Source organism: Rhipicephalus microplus, chromosome 8 (genome assembly GCF_043290135.1).
Source record: "Rhipicephalus microplus isolate Deutch F79 chromosome 8, USDA_Rmic, whole genome shotgun sequence".
NCBI lineage: Eukaryota > Metazoa > Arthropoda > Arachnida > Ixodida > Ixodidae > Rhipicephalus > Rhipicephalus microplus.
The window spans coordinates 11,922,760-11,949,221 of NC_134707.1; the positions used below are offsets into that span (position 1 = coordinate 11,922,760).

Here is a 26,462-nt window from a genome sequence, read left to right on the forward strand (position 1 = left end):
ACGACACAACGGCACTGCCACCATGCGCCACCCAGAAAACGTTTTCCACTATGAATATTAATGCAAGAAGCATTTTACCTAAATCTGCTGATTTGGAGGGCCTTCTTCTAGCGTATAACCCAGACATGACGGTAATAACTGAGACGTGGCTTCACGATAACGTTTCTGATGAGGACATCGTGCCAAGGTCGCGTGAGATTATTCGCCACGACCGGGGGGCAAGGGGCGGTGGCGTCGCAATTGTGCTGAAGAAAAACATTGAGTACACAGTGATATCTCACAATACCAACGTAGAAACGTTATGGATTCGTGCCCCGCCGCGGTGGTCTAGTGGCTAAGGTACTCGGCTGCTGACCCGCAGGGCGCGGGTTCGAATCCCGGCTGCGGCGGCTGCATTTCCGATGGAGGCGGAAATGTTGTAGGCCCGTGTGCTCAGATTTGGGTGCACGTTAAAGAACCCCAGGTGGTCTAAATTTCCGGAGCCCTCCACTACGGCGTCTCTCATAATCATATAGTGGTTTTGGGACGTTAAACCCCACATATCAATCAACGTTATGGATTCGTGTTCGCCTGTGCCAATACGGTGTTTTCGTTGGTGCAATTTACAGACCGCCGGATGCAGATCTTTCAATTCTAGAAAAACTGCATGATTTCATGTATGAGCACTGTAAAAGCAATGCTAATGTTATCTTGTGCGGTGATCTCAACCTTCCAAAAATTAACTGAGACCTACTGTGTGTTCCTTCATCATGTCATCATTCCGAGTTGATGCTTGATATTGCTTTCTCGTTTCGTCTGAAGCAGCTTGTGGATCAGCCTACGCGTGTATCAGCTACTTCTAGCACAGTTCTTGATCTTTTTTTCGTTTCGGAAAATATTAGTGCTGTAGGCTATGACATGTCGTATTTGCCTGGGCTATCCGATCACGACATCGTCCTTTTTGCTGGTCGTATGCGAGACTCGAGGATAAAGGGCGAAAACGTCAATAAAAAATTCCCTGATTTTAACTGTGCTAAAAAGAGAGTGTACTAGACCTTCTGGAAGAAGATTTTGATATTTTTCAGCATATTTATGCTACTGGAAATTCTACTGTCCAAGATTTGTGGATTCATTTCAAGGCTGTTGTTAATAAATGCATTAGCAATTATGTCCCTACTAGACAAAAAAAGCGTAGTCGGCAGAATCCCTGGGTCACTCGCGAAATATTACAGTTGAAACGCCGTATCAAGCGATTACATCACTCGGCTGGGAACAGAGGGGCGGTGTCCCTACAGTTACTCCGAGATGAATTGCGCACAAAGATAAAGCTATCCAAGTTCCATTTCTTCAACGTCAAAATGCACCATTTTTTGGCAAATGACCCAAGAAAGTTCTGGTTGCACCTAACGAATAAGAATGAGGCTATTAGCAAAATGAAACTTGATGACACTATCACCGATGACAGTAACTGTATAGCCAATACATTTAATGACTACTTTTCGTCTGTGTTTTCTCGCGCCCCCGTTCAGCCCTCGTCATATCCGAAAACTAGTTATGCTATCCCGGACATAGAAATCAACGAGAGCGGCATTTTTTCGGCGCTACTCGAATTAGACACTAAAAAATCTATCGGCCCGGATGGCATACCAAGTATGTTCCTGCGCAGATACGCCGAATGGTGCGCGAAGTATCTGAACATAATCTTTAAAGAAAGTATACGGACAGCGGAAATACCTTTAGAATGGAAAACTGGAAAAGTGGTGCCTATTTATAGGACTGGTGACAAACTTAAAGTAATCAACTACAGACCAGTTTCGCTACTGTGCACTTGTAGCAAGGTTTTGGAACATTTCATATTTAAGCATATCTGTTCTTTCTTAGAGGACAACAATTATTTTTTAAGTAGTCAGCATGGTTTTCGGCGCGGTTTGTCCACTACAACGCAAGTTATTCACACTGTAAATGATCTAATGGTAATGCTTGACAAGGGCGGACAGATTGACATGGTTTTTCTTGATTTTGAAAAAGCCTTCGACCGTGTGTCACAGCGACATTTAATGTTAAAGATCCGATGCCTTTTTGACAATCCTCGGATAGTACAGTGGCTCGACTCGTATCTTACACGGCGTAGGCAGTTTGTTCACATAGGCAATTCGGACTCGGAATTCGCATCTGTTCTTTCAGGCGTTCCTCAGGGTTCGGTGATCGGCCCGTTACTCTTTTTAATCTATATTAATGATTTACAGATTACATCACCAGTATGTTGCCGTTTATTTGCAGACGACTGCGTTGCATACATGCACATTCAGTCAGTGAAAGATCAACAAATACTAAACAACTTCTTAGCAGCTGTTAGCAACTGGTGCTCAAAATGGCAGATGCGCCTAAACGTTTCCAAGTGTGTTCAGATGAGTGTTACACGCAAGAAGGAGCCGCTGGTTTGCACCTATAGCATCAATAATGTTCCATTAGCTTCAGTAGACCAATTTAAATACTTGGGTTTGCATATCAGTTCTACGCTAAGCTGGAGTGGTCATGTGCAATTCATTGTTTCCAAGGCTTTGAGAAAACTTTACATGCTAAGAAATCGCATGATGCATTGCACTCCTAAAACTAAGCTTGTGGCCTACACGACTTTAGTTAGACCGCTATTAGAATATGCGGACGTAGTTTGGGACCCGCACACCAAATGTGACATCGATTGCATTGAACGCGTTCAAAAAAGCGCTAAGATTCATCTTCAACTCTTACGGCAGGCACGTGTCCATTACTAACCTTAGATATTTAAGCGAACTTCCAACGCTAGAATCGCGCAGGAAACTGCATCGACTGCAAATGCTTTACAATTTTGTAAACGGTAACATTAGAATGGGCTTCACTGATTACATGCAGTATAACAGCGCAAGGCCAACAAGATGGAAGCACAGTAAGACGATTGTAAGGCCACGAGTTAAGACGAAGGTGTATCAATTTTCGTTTTTTCCTCGAACGATAGCGGAATGGAACGAACTTCCATGTGACATAGTCGGCCTATCATCAGTTCATGCGTTCACAAATGCCGTGCAAGATTATCTGTGATGTTATGCGCAGTTCTTGTGATTCTTTCTCTTTTACAGCTTGAAATGTTTGCGGGTAACCATTTATTTCGCGGTATTCTATATACTGTTGACGTAAGCTGTTCTTCGGTTCACATGCTTATTTGGTTCGTTGGCCGTTTCACCCATGTTCTGAAATGTTATATGCGTCTTTCGGGTGTTCAATCACTCGATCCTGTATGCGTTATTGCTCCTGTGTCATACCTCAGTGTATTATTGCAAATGCTGTTGGACTTGTTTTTTATGTTCGCGTCTTGAGTTCACATTCGGCTGCATGTGTTGTTATCATTAGACATATGTGCATTTGTTCTGTTTTTCTTTCTTTTCTTTATTTCGGCTGTCGACTGAAACGATGCAATGTGATGTACCCACTCCTGCCATGGCTCCCAAAAGGCAGCCGGCAGTATCTGATAAATAAAAAATAAATAAATAAATAAATAAATAAAAAAACTTGTCTGCTGGACGGTACGCAAAGACGAACACGCTGCAACTAAACTTCAACATCCTCGTGCTGAACGTGTATCAAGAGAGGTTTATTACGAAGCCGGCGCAATGCACCAGGTCTTGGACGTGGACTGCGGGGCAGGTAACTTCACCAGTGATGTCAATCTGCCCCGTCTCCTTCCTTGCCGAAGGATTGTTGGCGGGGACAATTCTGGGGAGATGATACAGCATGCCCGGCGGTACTCGGCCAATGAAAAGCTGGACTTCAGGATGCTCGACATATGCGACCACGTCACCAACTTTGTTGAAGAATTCGGGCATTTTGATCGAGTTTACTCTTTCTACTGTCTGCACTGGGCCCAAGACTTAGGCTTAGTTCTGAATAACGTGGCCAGGTTAATGACCCAGACAGGTGAATGCCTGCTGGTATTCTACGCTTCACACGAGTCGGTGCCAGTCTGGAAAGCCCTGGTGAGCATGCATCGGTGGAAGAAGTAATCGAGGGTGAGTTTCGGACTACTACACTCGATTACAAACCATAGGGGAATAATGATGATAGCTTCCCTCGAAAAGGCATCGCTGTAGCCTTGTAACTACTTCTTAATGAGACACCGAAAGTGGCAGACGTTCGCCTACACCTTGATCACAGGGAAATACCTGATGGAAGTAGTCTCACGGTACTGATACAGGAAGAAGAATAAGAGGGCACATGGTGAATGTACTGAGATAAGAGGTAGAGGCAAAAGATTAAAGTACTGAGGCAAGAGGTTGAGTACAGAGGCAACATAGCTGTTCAGAAGTCAAAACAACCTGGATGATATCGTGAAAAACAATAAAAGTCCAGAGGAATTCGACATCCTACCAACAACAAAAAGGGTAGTAAGGAAAGCCTTAAAAGGAATGCAAGAAGTCAAAGCCGCTGGCGAGGATGAGGTAACAACAGACCTCCTGAAAGATGGCGGAGAAATTTCGTCACCTCATATACGAAGAAGCGGAGAAAACTGGTCACCTATATACGAAGAAGTGGAGAAAACTGGTCACCTTATATACGAAATTTCTCTTCATGGGGAAGGTACCAGAGTCTTGGAAGAACGCAAACATAATCTTAATCCATAATTATGAAAGGAAACGTCAAGGACATGCAGCGATTCATGGTGAGCGCGGCTGCTTTGTATCCCATGTACAGTAAACATCTTTGATGTGGCTCAAGGTATAAAAGAAACACCGTTGCAATAAATTTTCAGTGTCACTTTCCCGTAACACTGAGAATACACTGCAAAGGTGTTTCAGCGGCCTGTAACCGTTGCTTTATGCGATGACAGCTCGCTTAGAATGACATACCAGTGAATGTGACAAACAATAAGATTGAAAAAAAATTACCATGAATAATGATACAGGCTAGCAAATTACTGTAGAACGTTTTTGTAACAAGAAACCTTATTGTAAAAAGTTTCAGTTGGATGAAACAAATTATGCAGAGGAATGACGACGGTATAATAAGGTGACTTACATAAACAACTTCGCGAACAATGGAAACATTTGTAGAAATAGAGAGCTTAATAATACGAATAGAATAGAATGCTTATTTAACGTGCCATGAAGCTCTTAAAATGTTATTTTTGCGAATTCATTCCCCTTTCTCGTCGGCCTAATAGTCATGATACCCAGTTGCAGAGCATTTTGTTCCTAGAGCTGTCGAAGACGTTATTGCAAGATATCACCCCCTTAATTAGTAAAGCAGAGGTGTCATAATGTGCCGCATTTCAGACACAAGCTGAGTGGCTTAACCGGCGAGAACAACGTTTTTTTTTTCGAAAGTATAAACTAGCACTATTTTTTCTTCTTGCACTGAAATCAATGGGCTGATTAATTATCACAATATAATTTTAAGTCGATATCTCTGCGTGAGTTTATCAATCAGTCACATGCATATTTTACTGAAATTCGTACCAAAGAACCATGACATGGGCAAGACGGAGCAGTACCGTTTTTTGTCCGGGCATCTGAAGAAAGCCGGCTTGGTACCCAGTGTTTTCGAAGTCGTCTGGTTTTCCACTTATGCCAATAGCACTGAGAAGGAAACACTCGGTGAGTGTTTCGATTCTGTCCTCGTATTTGTATACTGATTGAGTCATTGGAATACTATGGAAGAGTACATATTTGCGCCGGATGCTTGCTGCGTGGAGTAAAATAGATGTTCGTCGGTTGCGTCTTGCAGGATGATGCTGTTTCTACTCAAAGCAATGGGCTATAACCAGAAAAATAATGAAATGAAGGGCACGTTGTTCTTTATGAATTATTGTAACAGAGCGGCATTTGCTGAATAACATTTATGGCGTTTGTGGAGGAAAGGGGGAGCCGCTTCCCCCATGTCGAAGCCCATCCGTTCACACCTTTGTTATTCCAAACACTGACCTTCTCTTAATGATGATAGTGGCACTCGTTGTTGTTTGCAGGATAGTCAACAGTGTCTATGGTGTGGAATAATTTTCATTGGGTATCTATGAATGGTACTCTAATGCAAATTTTAAAAGAAGACAGCACACACACGCACACACACACACACACACGCACACGCACACACACACACACACACACACACACACACACACACACACACACACACACACACACACACACACACACACACACACACACACACACACACACACACACACACGCGCGCGCGCGCGCGCGCAACGCAACACAGGTGTTACAAATGCGCGTGCCGCGCGAGAATGCTACACACAAAAAAAGTTTTCTTACGGAATACCACTTCTAGCTTACATGAAACGGCTTCCGCCTGGGTTTTCACGTTGAAACAAAAATTAAGGAGGAGGAGGAGGAGGAGGAAGCAACAAAACAGAGAAGGCAGGGAGGTTAACCAGAAAAATATCCGGTTGGCTACTCTACACTGGGAGATTAGGGACGGGGACAAGAAAAATAATATATTGGAAAAAACAAGGCAGACATAACCTAGCTGAAATTAAGACCAGTAAAAGTAGCAAAAAGTAGTCATGCGTGAGTGAAAAAAACTGCAACTTTTTATTCAAATGAAAAATGCAAGGGCATATAAATGTAAGTGTAAATGAGCAAGAAAATTATACAAACGCTCTTGCTTCTGAATTCTTGCCTTACTTCACGTCTCCGTACGAACGCGCGGACGCGTCCCGTTTGTGGGCTTCCTACTCGCAATGCGTGGACGCAGCAACGACAACTTCGGTTATCTACTCATTCGCGAACACCGCGAAACACATATACGTGTGCCGCAGGAAAAAACAGTTAAGGAAATACGCAGTACTCACAGAGCAAATACTAGACGCACTGGTGGGCTCCCAGCCGTCTCGCTTCACTTGAGCCAGCCATAGTTGTCGTCGGCCAGGGCTCGCTGGGAAGCGGAACATTCGCACCCCCTTTCTGTTGTGGTTAGTGCAGAGCGGTACGCAGCATACAGGCATTCTAAGGCTTCACCGGCAGCGTTTAACACGCTACCGCAACGTTCGACGCCGTATTATTGAGAACTAAACGCAACTGGGCGTAGACGCAGTGCGGGCACCAAGATGGGGCGACAGCGCGGCGTTGCTGTCTGGCAACATTGTGTTTTGGCGGGCGGCGGTGCGTTGGCGGCATGTAGTGGGTCAAAGGCTGACATCACCCTAACAACGGCCGTTCGTGTAGGCTCCCTAGGCTAAAAACGCTCACGCTGCTGCTCATGGGCATCGCCAGCCATTGCTGTGTTGGGGGCTGGCTGGTCCCGACGAAGCAGAAGAAGAACACGGCCGATGGAGACGTACGCGGCCAGCGGGGACGCCGACCAGCCCAAATACGCGGGTTGGCGCACAGCGCCGAAGAAAAGAACAACAACCACACACTGCTTTTATCTACACACACTGCTTTTATTTACAGTAATGGCGACGAGGACCTGTAAGAACCCATTTCGTTCTCCGTATTCGTCTTTTTCGTGCTTCTAATGGACCTACCCTGCTAACCCTAGACGCTCTTTGTTCCCAGCAAGGTGGCTACTGCGTGCTCCGTCGCTTCATTCCTTCTTCATTCAGCTATGCCGCCTTTGTCGTCTTCTTCAAACAGTGTACTGGCGTCATTTTCTTCTCGTCAGCACCTCTCCATTCTTCTTGCTTGAAATTGCGTCTCCTATTCCACCTCCCCTATTTCTTCATTCGCCCGGAGACCCGTCACTTCCGTGGGCGGACTGGAAATTGGTGTTTCAGGCCTACGCAGACGCGGCCGGGGAGGACGCCAGCAAGCCCGAGCGTCGCAAGGCCCTGCTGCTCAACGCGTTGGGCCCTGCCGGGTTAAAGCTCTTCTATACTTTGGACGCCACCAACGCATCGCCAACGCCAGCGTCGGGCGATGCCTTCAAGAATGCTGTTGCTCTTTTCGATGAGCATTTTAAAGATGTTTCGTGCGATTATCTCGCACGCGTAAAATTCCAAGAAAGGCGACAATTGCCTGGTGAGCCAGTCGCCGAGTTCCTTACTTCTCTTCGAACGCTCGCCGCGTCGTGCGGCTTCGGCGCGCTCGAGGACGATATGATCCGCCATCAGCTTTTCACCGGGGAAGCCTCGCAAAACGTCCGCTGCCGCATGCTTCAAAAAGGCTCCTCCATTTTATTATCCGAAGCCCTCTCGATTGCGCGAGAGGACGAGCTTATTCGCTCTCAGTTGGAGCAATTCGCTTCGCATTCAGTGCAGCAACTTTCTGCTGCGGGGGGCCAAGGCGGCGGCTCTTTGTTTCACGGGACGCGTCAACATGGCGGCCCTTCATCTTCGTCTCGGCGCGGCGGCCAACATGGACGCCCGCCTGCACAGTCCTTCCGTGGCGGCCAACATGGCGGCCTCTCTGCGTCGCGGGGGCGAGGAAGCCGGCAATATGGCGACCCAATTCCGCCGAATTCTGGTTTTCAAGAACAGCACCGAGCTCCTAACTCGCGTTCGCAATTTTTTTCTCCAAGCGCAACCGCGCATTGCTTTCGTTGAGGATCGGCTCAGCATTTAGCCAATTTTGCGCAGTGTCCCGCAAGAAACCGCACTTGTCTTGCGAGCGGAAAAATCGGACATTTTCAGTCCGTATGCAATTCCCGTCCAGCAAATCTTCCTGAACCAGTTTCTTCGTCCGCTCCTTCGCGCACTGCACAGACCAATACGGTCACTGTTTTAAATGTTGATGGCCTCCACACTACGTCCGAGCCAAGCATCGTAGCTTCAGTGGGCCATGTTCCCTTGTCATTTCTCGTGGACACTGGTGCCTCAGTATTTTTAATCAGTGCCGCTGATTTTCATAGTCATTTTTCCAACATTCGGCTTTTGCCTTCACACGTCGTTCTACAAACATATTCCAAGGAAACGATTGATAATTTAGGTCAATTTACAGCTCAGGTCTCCTATCGCAGTCGCACTGCTTCCATTACTTTTTATGTAACTGCCATTGGCAGCTTGCTTTTGGGACGTGATGCCATCAGGGCTTTGTCCATCAATATCGTCGGTGCGTCTATGACGTGTGCTCAAGTCGACGTCCAAGATGATCTTCCGGCCAACGCGCCTTCTGAATTCCACCACCTGTTCACCCGTGAACTGGGTTGTGTGCGCGGTTTTGTGCATAAAGTGATGCGTCGACCAGGTGTGTGCCCTGTGCGTGCCAAGCTGCGCCGCATTCCTCTTCTTCTCCATGAGCAAGTCTCTTCAGAACTGTCTCGCCTTCAAGCCAGGGGAATTATCGAGCCTGTCTCTGCTTCCGACTGGGTTTCTCCACTGGTCGTCGTCAAGAAAAAAGATGGATCCCTTCGACTATGCGTCGACTTACGAGAACCAAATAAGGCGATCGTCGTAGGCGGGTTTCCACTTCCTCACATTGAAGAACTGCTTCATCAGCTCTCCGGAGCGGTATGTTTTTCCAAGCTGGACTTCGCGTCCGCTTATCACCAAGTTGAACTTTCTGAGTGCCGTAGAGACTTAACCACATTTGTATCGCACGAAGGCTTGTTTCGGTTTCGCCGCGTGTGTTTCGGGCTTGCATCTGCCCCTGCAGTGTTTCAGAAAATGATGTCAATTATTCTTAAGGGTTGTAATGGCGCCCTTTGTTACTTGGATGGCATTTTGGTGTGGAGACGTACTCGCGAAGAGCACGATGCTAACTTGCATACTGTTCTCAACCGCATCAGTGAATGTGGTATGAAACTTAATAACAAGTGCATTTTTTCTGTAATGAGCTGCAATTTCTAGGACATAATGTCAGTTCCCGCGGCTTGACACCTGTTCAATCTAAAGTTCAGGTCATTGTCAATGCCCCATGGCCTACTGATGCCAAAACCTTGCAATCTTTTTTAGGTCTTATTGGTTATTATGCCAAGTTTGTTCCTCACTATGCTGATGTTGTTGAACCACTGCGTACTCTACTTCGACAAGCACAGCCTTTTAACTGGTCAGCTGAAGCTGAGCAGAGCTTCATTCGAGTTAAGTCAATACTGGCCTCAAAGCCAGCTGTTAGTATATTCAATGAGAAGCTTCCCATCGTCATCACGACGAATGCGTTTGATGTTGGACTGGGAGCAGTGTTTCAAACTCAGAGGTGATCAGCTGATCACTATTGCTTTTGCATTTCGTACATTGACCCCTGCTGAACGCAGATATTCAGTAGAAGAGCGTGAAGCTCTCGCGTGTCTTTTTGTCTGTGAGAAATGGCATGTTTACTTGTGGGGCCGGCACTTCACATTACGTACAGATCACTAAGCACTAGTTGCTCTTCTTTCTGCAGGATCCGAAGGCCGCCGCCCCATTCGCATTTCCCGTTGGTGTGCCAAACTCATGTATTATAATTTCAGTGTTCAATATTGTAAAAGTTCTATTAACGTGGTTGCTGATGCACTGTCACGCCTTCCTCTTCAGATACCGGTTACTGAAGAGCGCGATGAGGAAGTTGTTTCATTAGTTGCTTCCTGCATTACTAAAGCTGAGCTTCAGGCAGCTACAGCTGCAGATTCCACTTTGTCTCAAGTTCTCAAATATTTACGTGAAGGATGGCCTTCCAAATGTGCTCTTGCTTCTGAATTCTTGCCCTACTTCACAGTCCGACAGGAACTGTCTTGTGTCGACGACTTGTTTTTCCGCGATGAACGCGTGATTCCCCCTGCTTCTTTCCGTAACAAGCTAATACAGCTTGCCCATGAGGCCATCATTGGCATTGTCCGCACCAAACAGAATCTCCGAGACAGGTACTGGTGGCCAGCCTTAGACAAGCAAGTCGAGCATGCAGTTTACAACTGCCATATATGTCAGGCAGCTGACAAGTCTGCCAAACCTGCATTTTCTCCGTTGCAGCCAGTCCAGTGGCCTGATCGGCCTTGGCAGAAACTCGGCATGGACATCATCGGTCCTTTGCATAATGTCCCGCAAAACGTCCGGTTCATTGTTTCTCTCATTGACTACCATTCACTTTCGCTTTTCGTTTGTTGCGAGAAAAGCCAAAAGTAGCTTTGTGGGAAAAGTAAATATACAAAACCATGTTTAACGATTAAAAAACAGCCTTCATTTTAGAAAATACGTAGACGATCTTTCCATTAGTGGGCTTATCACAACTCGTGCTCTGAGCGGTTGTCTGTCCTTTTAACAGAGATACATTAGTCGCTGAGCTTTTACAGCTGGTTAATCATACAATTACTGAGTACATTACATGCATTATCATTACTTCGTTATAGACCTTAATAGGCCATAACTCTTCTGGTAAAACATTTCGGCATCTTTTGCTGCGTGGGATGTTTGGTAATAGGTGAAGCCTACAGCACCGGAACTGTCATAAGAATGACTGATGGCAATAAATAAAAAGAAACTTGAGAGGTGCTTACGAATCAAATGACTGTTGTAGCGAGCAATGCCTCGAGCTTGTGACATGTTCACGTGACAACTTGAGCAGCATCGCCAACGACGCCGTAGAGACGTCAAAAAGCAAATTAAGTGCTGTCTAGAAAGCACGGGGCTTGTTCAAATCTCTCACAATGATGGTAAAGAACAAGTAGCTGGCCAAAGAAAAAAAAATTGTTGTGAGAGCAGAACGCTTATTTGTTTTCTAAAGACTCCTGTGGTGTACAGTGATCTGATGACGGTTTCATCTTTTTCAAGAATTGTCCACGCAGTGTCGACCGGCGTGCAGGTCCTTGTGGAATTCAGATGACAGGAATAGTTTATGATGATTATTTAAATATTTTCCCCATTGCAATTGCATCTGGGCGAAGGCAGTGAGGGTCGAGTATCGGTGTTATGTCTGGTATCGTGGAGGAATGATGGCAAAATTTAAAGAGAGAGCAAGAGAGGAACTCTGATTTGAAAAACAGATTTTTGCTGGCGTCTAATTAGCGCTGGCATGCTACTCTGTATATGGACGAGGAAGGGGACTTATAGGTTACAAAAGAGAGGGAAGAAGAATATCAGAAAAAAGTAGTATCCAAGTGAACGTGATGAAACTATTTGCAATGGATAAAACTATACGATATAACTATTTACATTTGATAAAATATTTATCAAACATGCATCGTTTTGAAATTTGCGCAGCCGTCGCAGTGGCGATGACACCCACAGATGCGGAGAGATCTACAGGCCATGGCTGTCTTATTCTAGTTGAAGTCCAGAACAAGGCAGCCGGTAAAGCAGGAACCTGTGGCCCAGTGATCGGGTGATTAGAACGGCAATGTGTTTTCAAGCCTTCCGTTACAAACCAGCAAGGATTCAGTCTCTCTAGCCCAATGGCATTGACGTTCCTGCTCCGAGTTCACAAAACAAGGTCCAGAGGTCCACACTACGCACATAACTAGATCGCTTGCCCTGACATCACACAAATCGCCATGTTGATGCGCTGCGTGGTAGGACGCCATGTTTTGACGTTGCGTTAAGGTTATCATTACATCACTTCCAAGTTATTTCATTATTAGCGCACAGAGGCCAACCGCAATGTGGCCATGTCGTTGTCATACTTAAGCAAGTTGAGCGCAATGTGATCATGCTCCCTTTACGCCATCAATGACGCCATGTTGGTGATCCGGTACATTATGAAGCTGCGTCCATGACGTCCTCAGCAAGCTGTCTATTTGCACGTCTTGATTCGTTAAAGCACAGTCACCAACTCTGCCAAGACGTGGCACTGCCTTACATTTTTCTTGTCACGACAAGAGTGCGCCAGAACAGAAACATGCCGCAGAAATGATCTTGCATCGAGAGGAGGCAAATCACTCTAAAGAAGATTGCGTAAAAAGGGTGTATTTTTGTTTAACAACAATAATACCCATGCGGCCGCTTGCGCAATTCTTTCTTTCAAAACGCGGTGCTGGCCACTTTCCTGTCGAAAAAGTGTTACACCGATAACGCGCATGTCAGCAGTGACCTGAAAGTGTCGGGCGCGTGGCGATAGTGCAAGGAAAGGAGCGCGAGATAGATGACGGTCCCTCAGGAACTCGCTTCTCGCCGACCAGCAATGGGCCATCCAGCAGGCCCACGAAGCGGCCGCCAGGTACTCCCTGTCGGTCCCTACGTGGGAGACGCCCGCTACACGCGTCCTGCAGGACTGAAATAAAGTTTTTCATTCCATTCCATAGATGACGGTTATTGTTGTGGCACAAAAAGACGCCCTTTTTGCTCGACCTTTTCTTTGGGTGCATGTCCGCTGCAGCACAACATACTCACACAACACGAAGAACTGAGCACAATGTAATGAAAGGTCGGAATACTGACCCCACAGCATACGCGGGACTGCCTCATTTTTCAGACACCCTGAATGAACGTGCAAGCATGAACTAATCAGCAGTAGTGATAAACAACAGGTGGTTGCAGTGCTTGGAATAGATGAGCAGAGGGAAGATAGTGATAAAACCGGTTTTGTTACAACAGTACACAATGAAAAATATTAATGACGCAGGCAACACTAAGCATTAGCCCTGCCGCGTAGGTCTAGTGCCTAGGTTAGGTACTCGGCTGCTGATCCGCAGGTCGCGGGATCGAACCGTGGCTGCATTTTCGATGAAGGCGAAAATGTTGCAGGCCCGTTCGATCACTCGATCACTTTTTAGAGTGTTGAATGCAATAGATGCCGTGAAACCATACTTAATGACTTGATTAGGCAGGCTAGTTGGCTGTATGTCACCGTCAAATGAAAAAAAATATCAGTGATGATTACGATACTGTCTAAACGGTCTAATGCGAACTCCGATTGCGGCGTCCTGCTGGGGCCATGTCAACTGTGTTTGATGTTTTGGATGTTCACAGTTGTAGCAATGTATATTGTGTAGACTATTAGTGCAGGAGAAACCCGCGCTCCAATGTTAGGTGCAATGTAGGCGTCGTAAACCAAACGAAACGCCGACAGCACTACGGTGCTATGCACATCACTCTATGAATTGCAGACGTCACCTGCCAAGTGAAGACAGTCGCAGTGCCTGCTTTGCAAGCGCACGGACCTTGACCGAAGGGCCACTGCTAGTGAAAGAGGAAGAAAGAGAAGTTAGAGGCCAATGGTTTGTGATATCGGCTCTTTCGTCCTCGTCCGCTCTATCGACCTACACAGACGCCAGCCAACAGCGGCGACCCCTCTGAACACAGGAGCGTTCGCCTGAGAGCTGTGCTTTAAAAGGGGCACCAATAAATGCAATTTTTGTTTAGCTGACATGTATTTGAGCTGGACGGAAAGAGTATTGTACAGTAGTGGGGCTATTATACACTCTCGAGCAGCTGTACATGTTTTTCTGCTAAATTTATTCCAAGCTCCAGCTAATTTAGGCGGCTCTTCAATGAAATCAAACGGGAAAACATGTAGTGCATAACATGTTTGAGCCAGGCCGAAAAAAAGCAGTCGTAAAGTGACATTGACTAGCTCCACTAAGACACTGAAGTAACTTGCGCAGATGGTGGCCTGCCAGCAGTTATGTCGAAAGGAGAGTGGCATGAAAAAAAATTGAAATCGATTGAATGTCCCCCACAATGGTATGATAAAATAGCGTTACGATGTCGCCATGGTGCACACGTGTCATACGAAGCGTTTAGAAAAGCGTAATAATCCGATTGGTACAACGGGACAAACGCTCGATGCTATAGCAGCAGTATTCTGGTGAAGCTGTACATGCTTCATTTTTTCTTTAAACGACCTAGGACAAAACAGTGCAACGACACCGCTTTGTTGCCCCTCGATTATGGATGCGTAGATATAAACACAATTGTATACACCATAGGTAGCAGTAACATGCACTTAATTAGATGGCGCCTTGCTGTGTTTGTGCTCGACTTCTGACCCGGAAGTCGCTGGTTTCGATGAAGACCGAAAGCTGGAATCGTATTATGGTTTCGACACGTGAAATTTTATATACGATCATCCGTGGCTTTAGTGCAAGAGCTTCACACAGATTGCTTTGTTGCGACATGTTCATCTGGTGGCGGCTTAAATAAGGGCCAAATGCGTCCGCGTGACGTCACCCAAGTCCCACTGACACGTGAGCGCTGAGCACCGCTGACGTCTAAAGCCCCTATACCTTCGGAAAAGTACAGCCTTCTTTTGATCTGCGCCACTTCCTCCTCTCCCCGCCGGAGTAAGCTCATGGCGCGTTACAGGGGGCGCCACTGTCACAAGCGAAAGAAAAAAAAAAGCAACGCGCCGGAGAGGAGGCGGCGAGGGGAAAAGAAGATCGCGGTACTTTTACAAAGGAAAAGTACAGGGTTCTTTCGGTCTGCGTCACTTCCTCCTCTGCCCGCCGAAGCAAGCTCGTGGCGCGTTACAGGGGGCGCCATTGTCGCAAGCGAAAAAAAAAAAGCAACGCACCAGAGATGAGGCGGCGAGGAGGAGAGCAGATGGCGGTACTTTTACGAAGTTTGGGGGCTTTACTGACGTCCTGTTCCGTTAGCTGGCACGCATCTCTGACACGTGGCGCATTCTTGTGAGGTCATTTATCGGCTTGTACTAATATGATTGCTTTCTGACTTTACCTTTCCACTGTGACATTGCATCCCATGGCAGATTAGCACCGCCATGTCACAAGTTATATAAAAAAAGTGCGATGAGAAAAGTGCGGTTTGACGCAACAGTCCCAACCGCGCATGTTAATTGTACTGACTCTCCCGTAGTGGCAGAGCATTGAAAATTGCATCGCGATTCAAAAGTTGTCTGCTGTTTGGGAAGTTTGTGCGCCTTTTCTTTGGTTCTTCTCAAAAGTTGTCGCAGTTGACGCGTCGGTAGGTATCTTTTCAGGGGCGTCGGTTCGTTGTCGATGGTAGCGTAGAATAAGCACCAACTCGTGCATTGGCTGAGACTTTTTTGCACTTTTCAATACTGGCGAATTCCAAGCAGTGTGGTTGGTGGGCAATTGAAAGAAGCACCATGGCCCAGGACTCGAGAAGAATTAGCACACTGCCCATTGCGGCACTTTCATTTCTTGTGCTGCGCTCGTGTTATTCGAAGCTTGGTTGTCTTGTGGCAACCAGAGAAAACGAGTGTTCCTCTACTAGTTGATGATCATCGTGTATATTTGGAGTACGCAGTTTATTTTGCATACGTATAGAAATTCAAGACACGCGCGAACAGTGTACTAGCCACCTTCTAACCATCTTTGCTGAATTTTTGTTTTGAGGTACCTTTGGTTGTACTGTCGTTGCAAATAGATCGACCTCAGATCAATCTATTGTGCAGCTGTCCAAACATTCGTTGCTATAGCTCGCTTTTTTATACTCGGTGCCACTATACAGGCCGGGATGACAGCAGCAGCCATAAATGCCAATTGACTTGCTTCAATATTACATCGTGCATGAAAAATTTCAACGATGACTTTGTTTTGCTGTTTCAGCCCGCTACCTCAGGAATGTTTCCCGTCGCAGCCCCGTTGAAGAATATAAGCGCTGTACTTCTAAGCCAGTTGTCGAAATGTGCAAGGAAGTCAGGTGAGTCCAAGAAGTTTACGTGCTGAAATCATTTTCATATTAAAAAGATGCAAATCTAGAAGCCGTATCACGTATCATTTGAAGCCAAAACGTGTAATTTGGAGCCATCAGGGTAAGCTGTACTCCACCATGGTTGTTTAGCGGTTCCGGCGCATGACCGCTCACTTAAAGGTCGCGGTCTCGAAGGTTCGACTTCGGCCGCGGCGGTCGCACTTAGATGGAGGGAGAATGTTGGAGGCCTGTGTACTGGGCGACGTCAGTGCAATTCATCAGACTGTCAAAATTTCCGTAGCACTCCAGATAATACTACAAGATAAGTTTTTAATCAAGTAATCTATTCGGGAACATTGCCATTACTTATGACACAGCAGCAAAACATTTGTTCCTGCTGTCCCATGCTCGCACAGGATTGCTTATGAGCACAATACAGTACGGCAGCTCGTTATAGCAAAGTCTTCTTGTACGGCCCTGGGCAAGTAGGAATGTAAACGTAAGAGAGGTGGAAAAAGCTATCGCATATATACTAATGCAGCGTTACGGTTCTCAGTGGCATATAACGTTACGGGTGAGTAGTGTCGACAGCAGATGTTAGCGTGGGACTTTGAACCCATTCGTCAGACATATTTGTGCCGTTTAACTTACAATCCCCAGAACTTCATTTTGCAACAGCAAAACACATAATTGATCTGTGCTTGGTGATGTAGAATCTGTGTGCAGCGTCGATAAGTTGCCGTGATCATTTCCAGCGAGCCGCTCCAAATCCACAAACGTGCCGTTAAGGGAACTTCTAGCGGAACTGCACAGCAGAAACACAGAAGTCAGCTCCGGGAAGGCTCCCCGCTTCCGGGCCGGACAGTACGCCCACAACAACAGGCTTCAAAGGAAGGACAGCAACTTCGTGCTCGACTTCTGCCAGCCGACATTCCTGCAGGGCTGCCACGAGAAGATGCAGTTCCTCGACGTCGGCTGCGGCACCGGCGACTTCACTCGGGATTGCCTGCTGCCCCGTTGTTTGCCCTGTCGAGGAATCGTGGCCACGGACTGGTCTCAAGACATGATCGACTATGCGAAGCGGTACTCTGCCCACGTCAAGATCGACTACCAGCAGCTCGACATCTCGGCTGACGTCACAGACTTTCTTGGGCGCAACGGTCAGTTCCACCGGGTCTACTCCTTCTACTGTCTGCACTGGGTCAAGAACCAGGACGTCGCGCTGAAGAACATAGCCAGCCTCCTGACGCATGGAGGAGAATGCTTGCTGCTCTTTCCGGCCTCCAACCCGGCAACTGAGGGCTGGCAACTGTTGGCTAAGATGGAACGCTGGTCAAAGTATTCGGAGGTTAGCTCTTACCTTTCAATTTATATATTGCCACATACGCTTCTTCTCCTGTTTTGATCTAATTGACTTGTTACACACGTAAACACTGATTTGCGCAGGCTGCACCGGTATGTTTCAAAACGTCCTCGATTACGTTGATATCTTCCGATAAGAACGCACACACAGAGCAAGCAATAGTTAATTCTGTAACTAAGCCAGGTGCAAACGATAATGATGGAATCTGTGACGTGGCGGGTACAAATGGCGACACACCTTGCCGCTGATCAAATTACCGAAGTACGCGTATGTGCTTGCTGCTTTTGCTGCCCTTCGAGAGGGGCTTCCTTTAGATCCTTACCCCCGTTTTCTAGAACGCCTTTTCACTCAACGCCCCACCTTCACTTAAGAGAGCCGATGGAAGCGCTATCTCTAGGCAGCGAAGGTCACTGCATATCAGTGATAATTTGCTGCTATTCTTGTGTAGAGCAGCGTCATTTCCAGCCGAGCAGCGGCGCAGTGCGCAACTCTGTCATGTGAAGGGTGAAAGTCGAGGAGCGTTTGTGAATACGGGGGTTAGATGTAGATTTCAGTTTTCATTGATACGAATACAAAAATGTCACACGTGTTTAGTATACATAAAGATGCACCAAAGTCTAAGACTATATTGGGACCTCCTATAGGTAATATTTCACCCAATTAAGCGTTTAATCTTCTCCAGCTCCGTTTTACTTTCTGTACCATCGCAACCAAGTGATAGTTTTACAGCAGGGCTGTAATGTTCGAGGTTTGTTTCGCGTTGTAGGTAGCAAATGAGCGTCATTAAAAACCAGCACGTGGTCAATCACCACCCGAGCACTCCGTACAGATGATTAAGCAGAAAAGCTGCTATGTGCGTCCCTTCATCAAGGTTTTGCGCCCATGCATTCTGACCGATTTTTAGTGAGCCAGTGTGGCAAACACTGGGGCTCTCCGGACTTATGCATCACACTACTAAAGGAAAGAGCAAGCCTAGCCAAGCCAGGTCTAGCTGTATGCGCAGCAGCTCTGCTGTGACCCAGCCTTGGGTGACAGTGCAAGCTGAGCGAATTCTTGTATTGAGAACTTCAAGCCCGCACAAAGGGAAATTGTGGAACCACTACGAAAGGGGCATGGTCAATGCATGCTGGCGGCATGTTGGCATTCTACTCCCTTAAACCTGCTAACAAAGTCATAAATGCAAAACGCAACACCGTACTAACACAGAAAACGGCAGTTAACATTCCTATTCATGTCTTTTCAAGGTTACACACGTTCTTGATTATGAAATCGTATGTATAATTAAATAAAAGTACATATTGAGTAAAAAGCATAACACTATACAACCGTTCGATTGAATGCATGCATTGTCGTCGTTTCTGAACACTTACAAAGCAGGTCATGTATAGCACTGTGGAAGGATCATTCTAGCTTAAGTGTAATGATTCCGGATGTCCTGAGAACGCCATGAGCCCACGTTGATGAGGAATTTCCGGGTGTCGTTGGAGCCAACGTTTGGACAAATAATCTTGATTCCTTCATGGCAGCCACACTTGCTGCGTTGCAAAAGAAAAAAAAAAACACTTGTCCAAACATTGCCTCCAGCGAAACCTCAAGTCGAAGGCTTTTTAATCTCCTCAAGCTTCCGCCTTCCTGTGGACCTTGGCCTTTCATAAATATTTTGTGCCACTTCTACGATGAATACATGATTTAGTTATAAAGCCTTTCCTTACCTAGTAAACGGAACGTGGAATTCACAAGATTCCGGTTCGGTAATTCCAAGTGATGGTTGGGGCAAGATCGCAAAACCACAGACGTGTCTGTTTAATGTGCTTCTGGCGCATACGCAGCAACTGCTGGCGTACATCGCCCCCTGCGAAGCCATGGAGGACAAAGAAGAACAGATCGATTACATGCGCTCCTTGCTGAACGACGCCGGACTTTCACCCAGCATCTTCGCAATACCAAGGATGGCAACCTTCGATGGCTGGACCGAGGAGGAAATAATCGGTTAGTGGCGCTCGTAACTGTGGCGGTAAAAATGGGTGAGACTGGTAATTTATGTACGTAGAACTTTGGTGAGCTCATGTGCGCTGGTGTGTGCTCTTGTCTACTGAAGATGTGAAAAATATGAGCTCACCCATGCAGCTACAATTTACCCAGATAGACCATTGCATTGATTTCACAATTAAGCAATATTTCAAAGTTTTTGAGTGATTCATTCACGTATTTCCACATGGCAGCCTCCAAGGTAAACGATCACCCCGGAAATGCATTGGTCCAACTGACAGGCTGTGAAAAAAAGTGCCAGTTATGTAAATGTTTGAAGAATCCAAAACCTGTTATCTTTGTGCTACAATCCGGAGATTGACAAAGCATTCTGTTAAGAAAAAAGTAACAGTGGATCGTTTTGACTTGTGGGTCCATGATCGGAAATTCCACAGCGGAATTTCCGATCTGTCTGTAATGTGCTTCGAGAGCACGTTACAGTCAGGTTATGATTGTAGAGTTTATTCAATTTCTCTTTTGGCGTCATTCATGCTATCTATGTTCGATGTTTCAGCTAGCCATACATTGCAGATGGTAAACCTACTAACACACAAATTTCAGTGGGCAGCGTTTCTTGACCGAGTGCGTGACGGTGTTTTGTTGTTCGGCCACGCCGTCGAGCAGCCCTGTGAAGGGCTCACTTTTTTGTGAGTTCTAACGTGATAGAGTTAAAGAGCTCGTTTTCCAGAAATTCCGGCGTCGCTGGTTATGATCGAGTTAAATATCATCTTATGCCTGAAAAAAAATTGAGACCGATGCAAATGAAATAAATTGAGAAATCCTGAGTCACAGTGGTGATCGAACCCGGGTGGGTTACGTGGCATGCAGATGTTCTACCACAAGGATGGACGTCTCCTGGTGAATAATGTGGAACTAAATTTTTCGGTTTGTAATGCAGTGACAGTAACCTTAATTCCCCAATACATGCGTCCTGTATACATGCAACATGAAATGTTGCAGCAATAATGTTTGGAACAAGCGCCGATTGCCAGCGGGAGCAAGAGCGTGTGACTAACATAATGACTTAACCGTGTAATGCTGTTCACCCACTACAAAAAAAAAAACCACACACACACACACACACACACACACACACACACACACACACACACACACACACACACACACACACACACACACACACACACACACACACACACACTTTACTGGCCCTTAAGGTCACGTAATGGGTGCATAGCAAGTCCGAAAAGGTTTCATGCACAAGTGTTCGAAGTACGCACCAGAAACAGAATATCGCTATCGCATTAAACTCGTCAAGGGGAAGATTCGGGGTCTCTTAATGTTTTGTTTGCACTGTGCTGCTGGCTTTCACTTTTTGGCTCAACGCGTTCAAGCACGTTAAGCAAAGAAACAAAAGCCTGACACACCTGAACACAAGAACGTTGCAATAAGAAATACTTGCTGTGATTCATTATGTTGCATTGATACCAAATCGTTGGACATAAAATCCACTGAAGCTGACATTGTGGCAAATACTTTACTTGTCTTCTTGAGGACTGCAACGGAGAGCTGCTCCTCTTAAGAAAACTTTGTCTTAGAAATCCTAGGACCATACAGACAATTTTAGGCGACGGGCGCGGGGGTGGCAAAGTGCTTGATTGTTTTTCATGTTATTCGGGCGTGTGTTTGTATGTGTGCGTGCATATATACATATACGAAGTTTGAACATTTCTGCGGAGCTATGAACTCCCCATGCGACCATCTCCTGGGTACGGGAGTGCTTAGGACATGGCCTGAGTTCAAGAAATCCGGGACTAATGACACCTCTACAAAGCTAGATTCTCCAGATAACGACCTTTATAGATGCGAAGCAGCTCTTTGACTCTCGTGCGTAACGCCGTAGTACGTGCGTTCGTACGAACGCACCGCAACGCGTTCTCCTCGCTGCAGGTGTTGGAGTGGTGCCAAGTAGGTCACGCCACAGCTGCACGTTGACTTCCCACTCCCCTCGCATGCTTCTCCCGCAGGTGCGCACTGATGTCACACACACTCTCTCTCTCCCGCAGCACGCTCGCCGCAGCGCCCGCAGCGGCCGGCTCCTCCACTTGCTCGCAACACACTCTTCACTTGCTTCACCTTCTCCACCGCTTGCAACGCTCGGCCACACGTCGCGTGCAAACACTCTTTCGGCTCGTTTATCTGCGATGAGACTGGCGACTAGCAGTTGTCGCGCGACCATTTGCGACTGGCGACCAAATTGCGAGTGACGTTCACACCGGCAAGGCTGCGTGTGACCAGCCGGAAGTCGTGAACCCGGAAAGTCACATCCAGATCTCATTATCAGCGAGAACTGTAGAGACCAGCGCTGATCAGCTGATCGCCGCCAGCTGAGTGAGCGGAGCGAACCGAGCGCGCCGCATATATTGTTTTCGTCCGTTCTCGCACAGCGTTCTGAGCAGCGTCAAGGAGTTCGATTCGAGCGAAGGACAAGAGATCATCAATGCGCTGATGCGCTATGCATTGGTGTCAGTGCTGGAAGCACAGAAGACCCCCCCCCCCAAAAAAAAAATTGGCCCGTATCTGTATGTTAGACTGCAAATGTCGTCGAAAGGCGATAGTCTTGCTTCTGGAGAGAGTGAACAAAACGTTTATTTGATCTTCTGTGCAAGGAAATCGGGGAATGGTATTCTGGAGGTGCTGCGTTAGAGTGCCTCGAGCATGCAGAAGAGGTGAATTAGCGCATGAAGTCACGTCACACGTGAGAAATGAGCGCCATCTGGCATGTGTCTTGGAAAACGAAGCGCGCACGCCCGTCTCGGAAGTGATAAGGTGTAGAACGCAAGGCGATGGGTAGGTGCCACCACCGTGTCGTCTTAGCATAGCGTTGGAAACTCTTGCCTTTTCCTGCAAGCGTTGCATGGTCATAGCAACGTGATAAACGCCACGCTCCTTAGGATCACTTATGTATGTCATTTCTAGTAAGAGACACACATACAGAATATTGACGTGTTGTAATGGGGCCTCAGATATGCGCAATATTTGCTTTTCGATTGTCAACCGCACAAGTATAAATCTGAACCTTGAGCAATCTTGGTAGGCGCTGCGGATGGGGTCGGACGTTTGGAGTATCGTTTGCCCTCTTAGGTGCCATTCAGGGTACCGTTAAGGGCAGACAAACAGACAATTATACAGACAGACAGACCATAATTTCTGCGTCGAAGGTCCCCAAGAAAGACTATCGTCTTTAAAAAGCTGCAGGTGGTTGTGACCGTCCTTTCGCTCTCGAGGATTGGCCGGCCATGCAAGCGGCCTACCTCCCGAGCTGCGCTGAGATGACGAGGAGTATTTCTGAGAGTGGTACGTATTCAGAAACGGTCCTTGAATTTGACTTGACTTGCCACAGCCTACAATTCAGCCCAAACGCGTCTCCAATGCGGTGTCTTAAGTCGGTGCCAAGGTATGGAGTACAAACGCGCTGCATTTAAAGCGGTGGCAAGTCAAGTTCAAGACAATGATTATGATTACGAGGGAAGATAATGCACGATCTATTTTCTATTTATTTTGACGGTGTTTGGCTTCTTACGAATGCCGCCACGTAAACATTGCTCGAGGTTCTGCGCCCCGCCATCTTCAAACCAAGTACTCGATGGTGGCCATGGTGCCACAGACGCAGAGAAACGCACTAGTTTGTATCTGGATGCAGGAGGCCAGCGCAATAGAAAAAAAATGAGCGTGCATATAAAGAAATGCTGGTGTCACTTGCGGGCATCGCTGAGTGGTTCCAGCAGCTTTGCGACTGCAGTCGCGCGACTGACAAACCGGTCAAAAAACGACTAGCCAAAGCAGTCGCTTTGCGACTGTTTGCGACCAGTCGCCAATAGTCGCACGACCGCTGCTAGTCGCCTGTGTGAACCAACCATAACACGAAATGCAACCCGCCTTCCGTGTCTTTGCGCTTCAAACAAATGTTTACTCAAGAGAACGCTACAATGAGTTTAGCTTCAAACCATTCTTGATTGATTGATATGTGGGGTTTAACGTCCCAAAACCACCATATGATTATGAGAGACCCCGTAGTGGAGGGCTCCGGAAATTTAAACCACCTGGGGTTCTTTAACGTGCACCCAAATCTGAGCACACGGGCCTCCTTCATTTCCGCCTCCATCGGAAATGCAGCCGCCGCAGCCGGGATTTGAATCCGCGACCAGCGGGTCAGCAGCCGAGTACCTTAGCCACTAGACCACCGCGGCGGGGTTTCAAACCATTCTTCTAGCACCTGCGTCGACGCCCGTTTTTTAACCGGGTCATCGCCGTGCTGCTGCTTCGCATCCCATCTGGGTCCTCTTCAGGGAGATGGTCCATAATTTTAATCAAAGAATAATTAGTTTTTATTCTAATATTCTCGCTCTTTATTCAGATAGATTTATTCAGCGATTTACCCCTCCCCCACTTCTATCTCTCGCTGAAATTTTGTGTTCAAATTTGACTGCACTGGTGAATTATTCGGGCTCTACTGCAGGACTCCACATGAGCATCGTTCCGATAAACGAGCTCGTCACCGACGACGAGAGGAAGCAGCTGCGTAATGACGTCACAGCAATCGTCCGCAAGCTTCACGGACCAGAGACAGACCCATCAAGATTTCGCATGTACATCATCAAGGCATCCAACTCGAAGAGCTAGAACGAAAAGCTCTCGGACCCAAACTGCAGGAAGGGCATGTCGCATAGATTATGATGACAGGAGTACAAATTCAAGCCTTTTTATAAATGTGCAGTTTAGTTGCATGGTGTTTAGTAAAATATTTTTCGATGTCTTTTATCGAACTGGCTCAACCTTTTTTTTTTGCTTTATCAATTATGTGAGCGTATTCAGTAGAGATATTGGCCATATTTCCAAGATGTTTCAGCGCGCGAACAAAGGAAAAAGGACAGGGTAGAGAGAAAGAGCGCTGATTCAACTAACTTTATGTCACAGAGTGGCAAGAATATATACTGCTAAAGAGGATGATAACAGAGCATGAAGGTAAAATGCAAGCCTAATCTACACATCAGTAACAAAACACGTGTGACGGGTCCTCTATTGCCTAAGCAGCGCTCTTTCTGTCTATCCTATCCTTTTTCCTTTGTTCGCGCGCTGAAACATCTTGCAAGTATGACTACGAACCAACTAGCCCAAGCTTCCACTCTTGTGAGAGATATTGGCATGGCAAGACTGAAAGAAATTTTAAATTGGGAATGCTTACCGAAACATTGACGCAAATTGCCATTGAAGTTCTTTCATGGTATTTATCATTGTCATGTCGGGATAGATAAAGCGAAATATTTACTTGCACCTTACTATGTCTCAGACCGCGTTGATTGGTTGATTTGTGGGGTTTAACGTCCCAAAACCTCTACATAATCATGAGAGACGCCGTAGTGGAGGGCTCCGGAAATTTCGACCACCTGGGGTTCTTTAACGTACACCCAAATCTGAGCACACGGGCCATTTCCGCCTCCATAGGAAATTCAGCCACTGCAGCCGGGATTTGATCCCACGACCTGCGGGTCAGCAGCCGAGTACCTTAACCACTAGAACACCGCAGCGGGGCAGACCGCGTTGCCCATAGATTCAAGATAAGAAAAATTGCACACAAGACTTACGTACTTCAAAATGATTTTTTTTACTAAATCAATCGGAGAATGTTACCAACTACCTTCTAGCATTGCCTCTATTATGTCAAATGATTTGTTTTATTCTCTGTTAGAATGAGTGTGTTGCTTTTTCTGGAAAGTTACATTTTTCATTGATATAGGTATTTGTGTTGCGGATTGTGATTGAGGTGACTTTGATTATCTGTTTGACTGACAATGTATCTTGTTTGTATTCTACTTTTTGTAAGCGCTCCCCCTCTCACCATCATCTGCCTCTTTTGTGTATTTAAAGTCTCGACTGATAACACCACCCACGCATAGTAGCTCTTCGTGTGATATGAAATGCACAAACGCTGCTGATGAATGCCACTAAAGGCAAGATAAAAGAAGCCGATTGTCTCCGTCGCGCTAAAGCTGCATCGTGATAGGAGCAGAAGGGGAGCTTCACGATTAACATGGTCCTTCCACATTCTTAAAGTATGCGCCTCAGCACGACGAAAACTAGGCTTCTTAAGACATAAACTGAAAAATTCGCCTGCGAACATAAAGCTTCTTGCGTATAACTCAATAGCATGACCATGCCTTGAATACGCATGCATAGTCTGGGATCCACATACTACAAAAGACATTGACAATCCCAAAAAATCCAAAGATTAGCCGTCCGCTTCATTTACAACCGATACCGCCGTTATGACTCCCCGACAGAACTAATGCAGATGAATAATATCCCTACTTCGGAATCTCGACGCAAAAGGAATAGGCTAAAATTTCTTTTCCAATTATCACACGGGAATATCAGACTCGAAACATCGGCCTTCCTGACTCCGTTATCATCGCGTCTCACCAGGAATTACCATTCTGCAAAGTTCTCGCCTATCACAGCGCGCACTAACAATTTTAAGTATTCATTTTTTCCCCGCACTATAACAGACTGGAATAACCTCCCGCATGAAATTCCTTCATCTAACAATGTGCTGAAATCTATTGATCAAATGTTTGACCTGTAAAATTTTGTATTAATATTTTACAGTGTTTTCAAAATATT

General features: G+C 46.4%; 2 protein-coding genes across 2 annotated transcripts in view; one reads left to right on the top strand and one right to left on the bottom strand.

The window, feature by feature from the left end:
- The window catches only part of LOC142769297 (uncharacterized), a 215,092-nt gene that overhangs the window by 17,311 nt on the left and 171,319 nt on the right, over positions 1–26,462 (bottom strand). The window lies entirely within an intron of this gene.
- On the top strand, positions 16,422–25,163 carry LOC142769298 (juvenile hormone acid O-methyltransferase-like). The gene is made up of 5 exons (XM_075872428.1): positions 16,422–16,438; positions 16,846–16,910; positions 17,185–17,777; positions 19,622–19,781; positions 24,301–25,163. Exons 1-5 carry the CDS (start codon positions 16,422–16,424, stop codon positions 24,462–24,464), a joined length of 999 nt encoding a protein of 332 aa, XP_075728543.1. The 3' UTR covers positions 24,465–25,163.

Coding starts and splice junctions, on each gene's coding strand:
- LOC142769298 (XM_075872428.1), top strand. Junction 16,911..17,184: donor GTCTTCTTGTACGGCCCTGG/GCAAGTAGGAAT, acceptor GATCATTTCCAG/CGAGCCGCTCCAAATCCACA. Junction 17,778..19,621: donor GCTGGTCAAAGTATTCGGAG/GTTAGCTCTTAC, acceptor GCGCATACGCAG/CAACTGCTGGCGTACATCGC.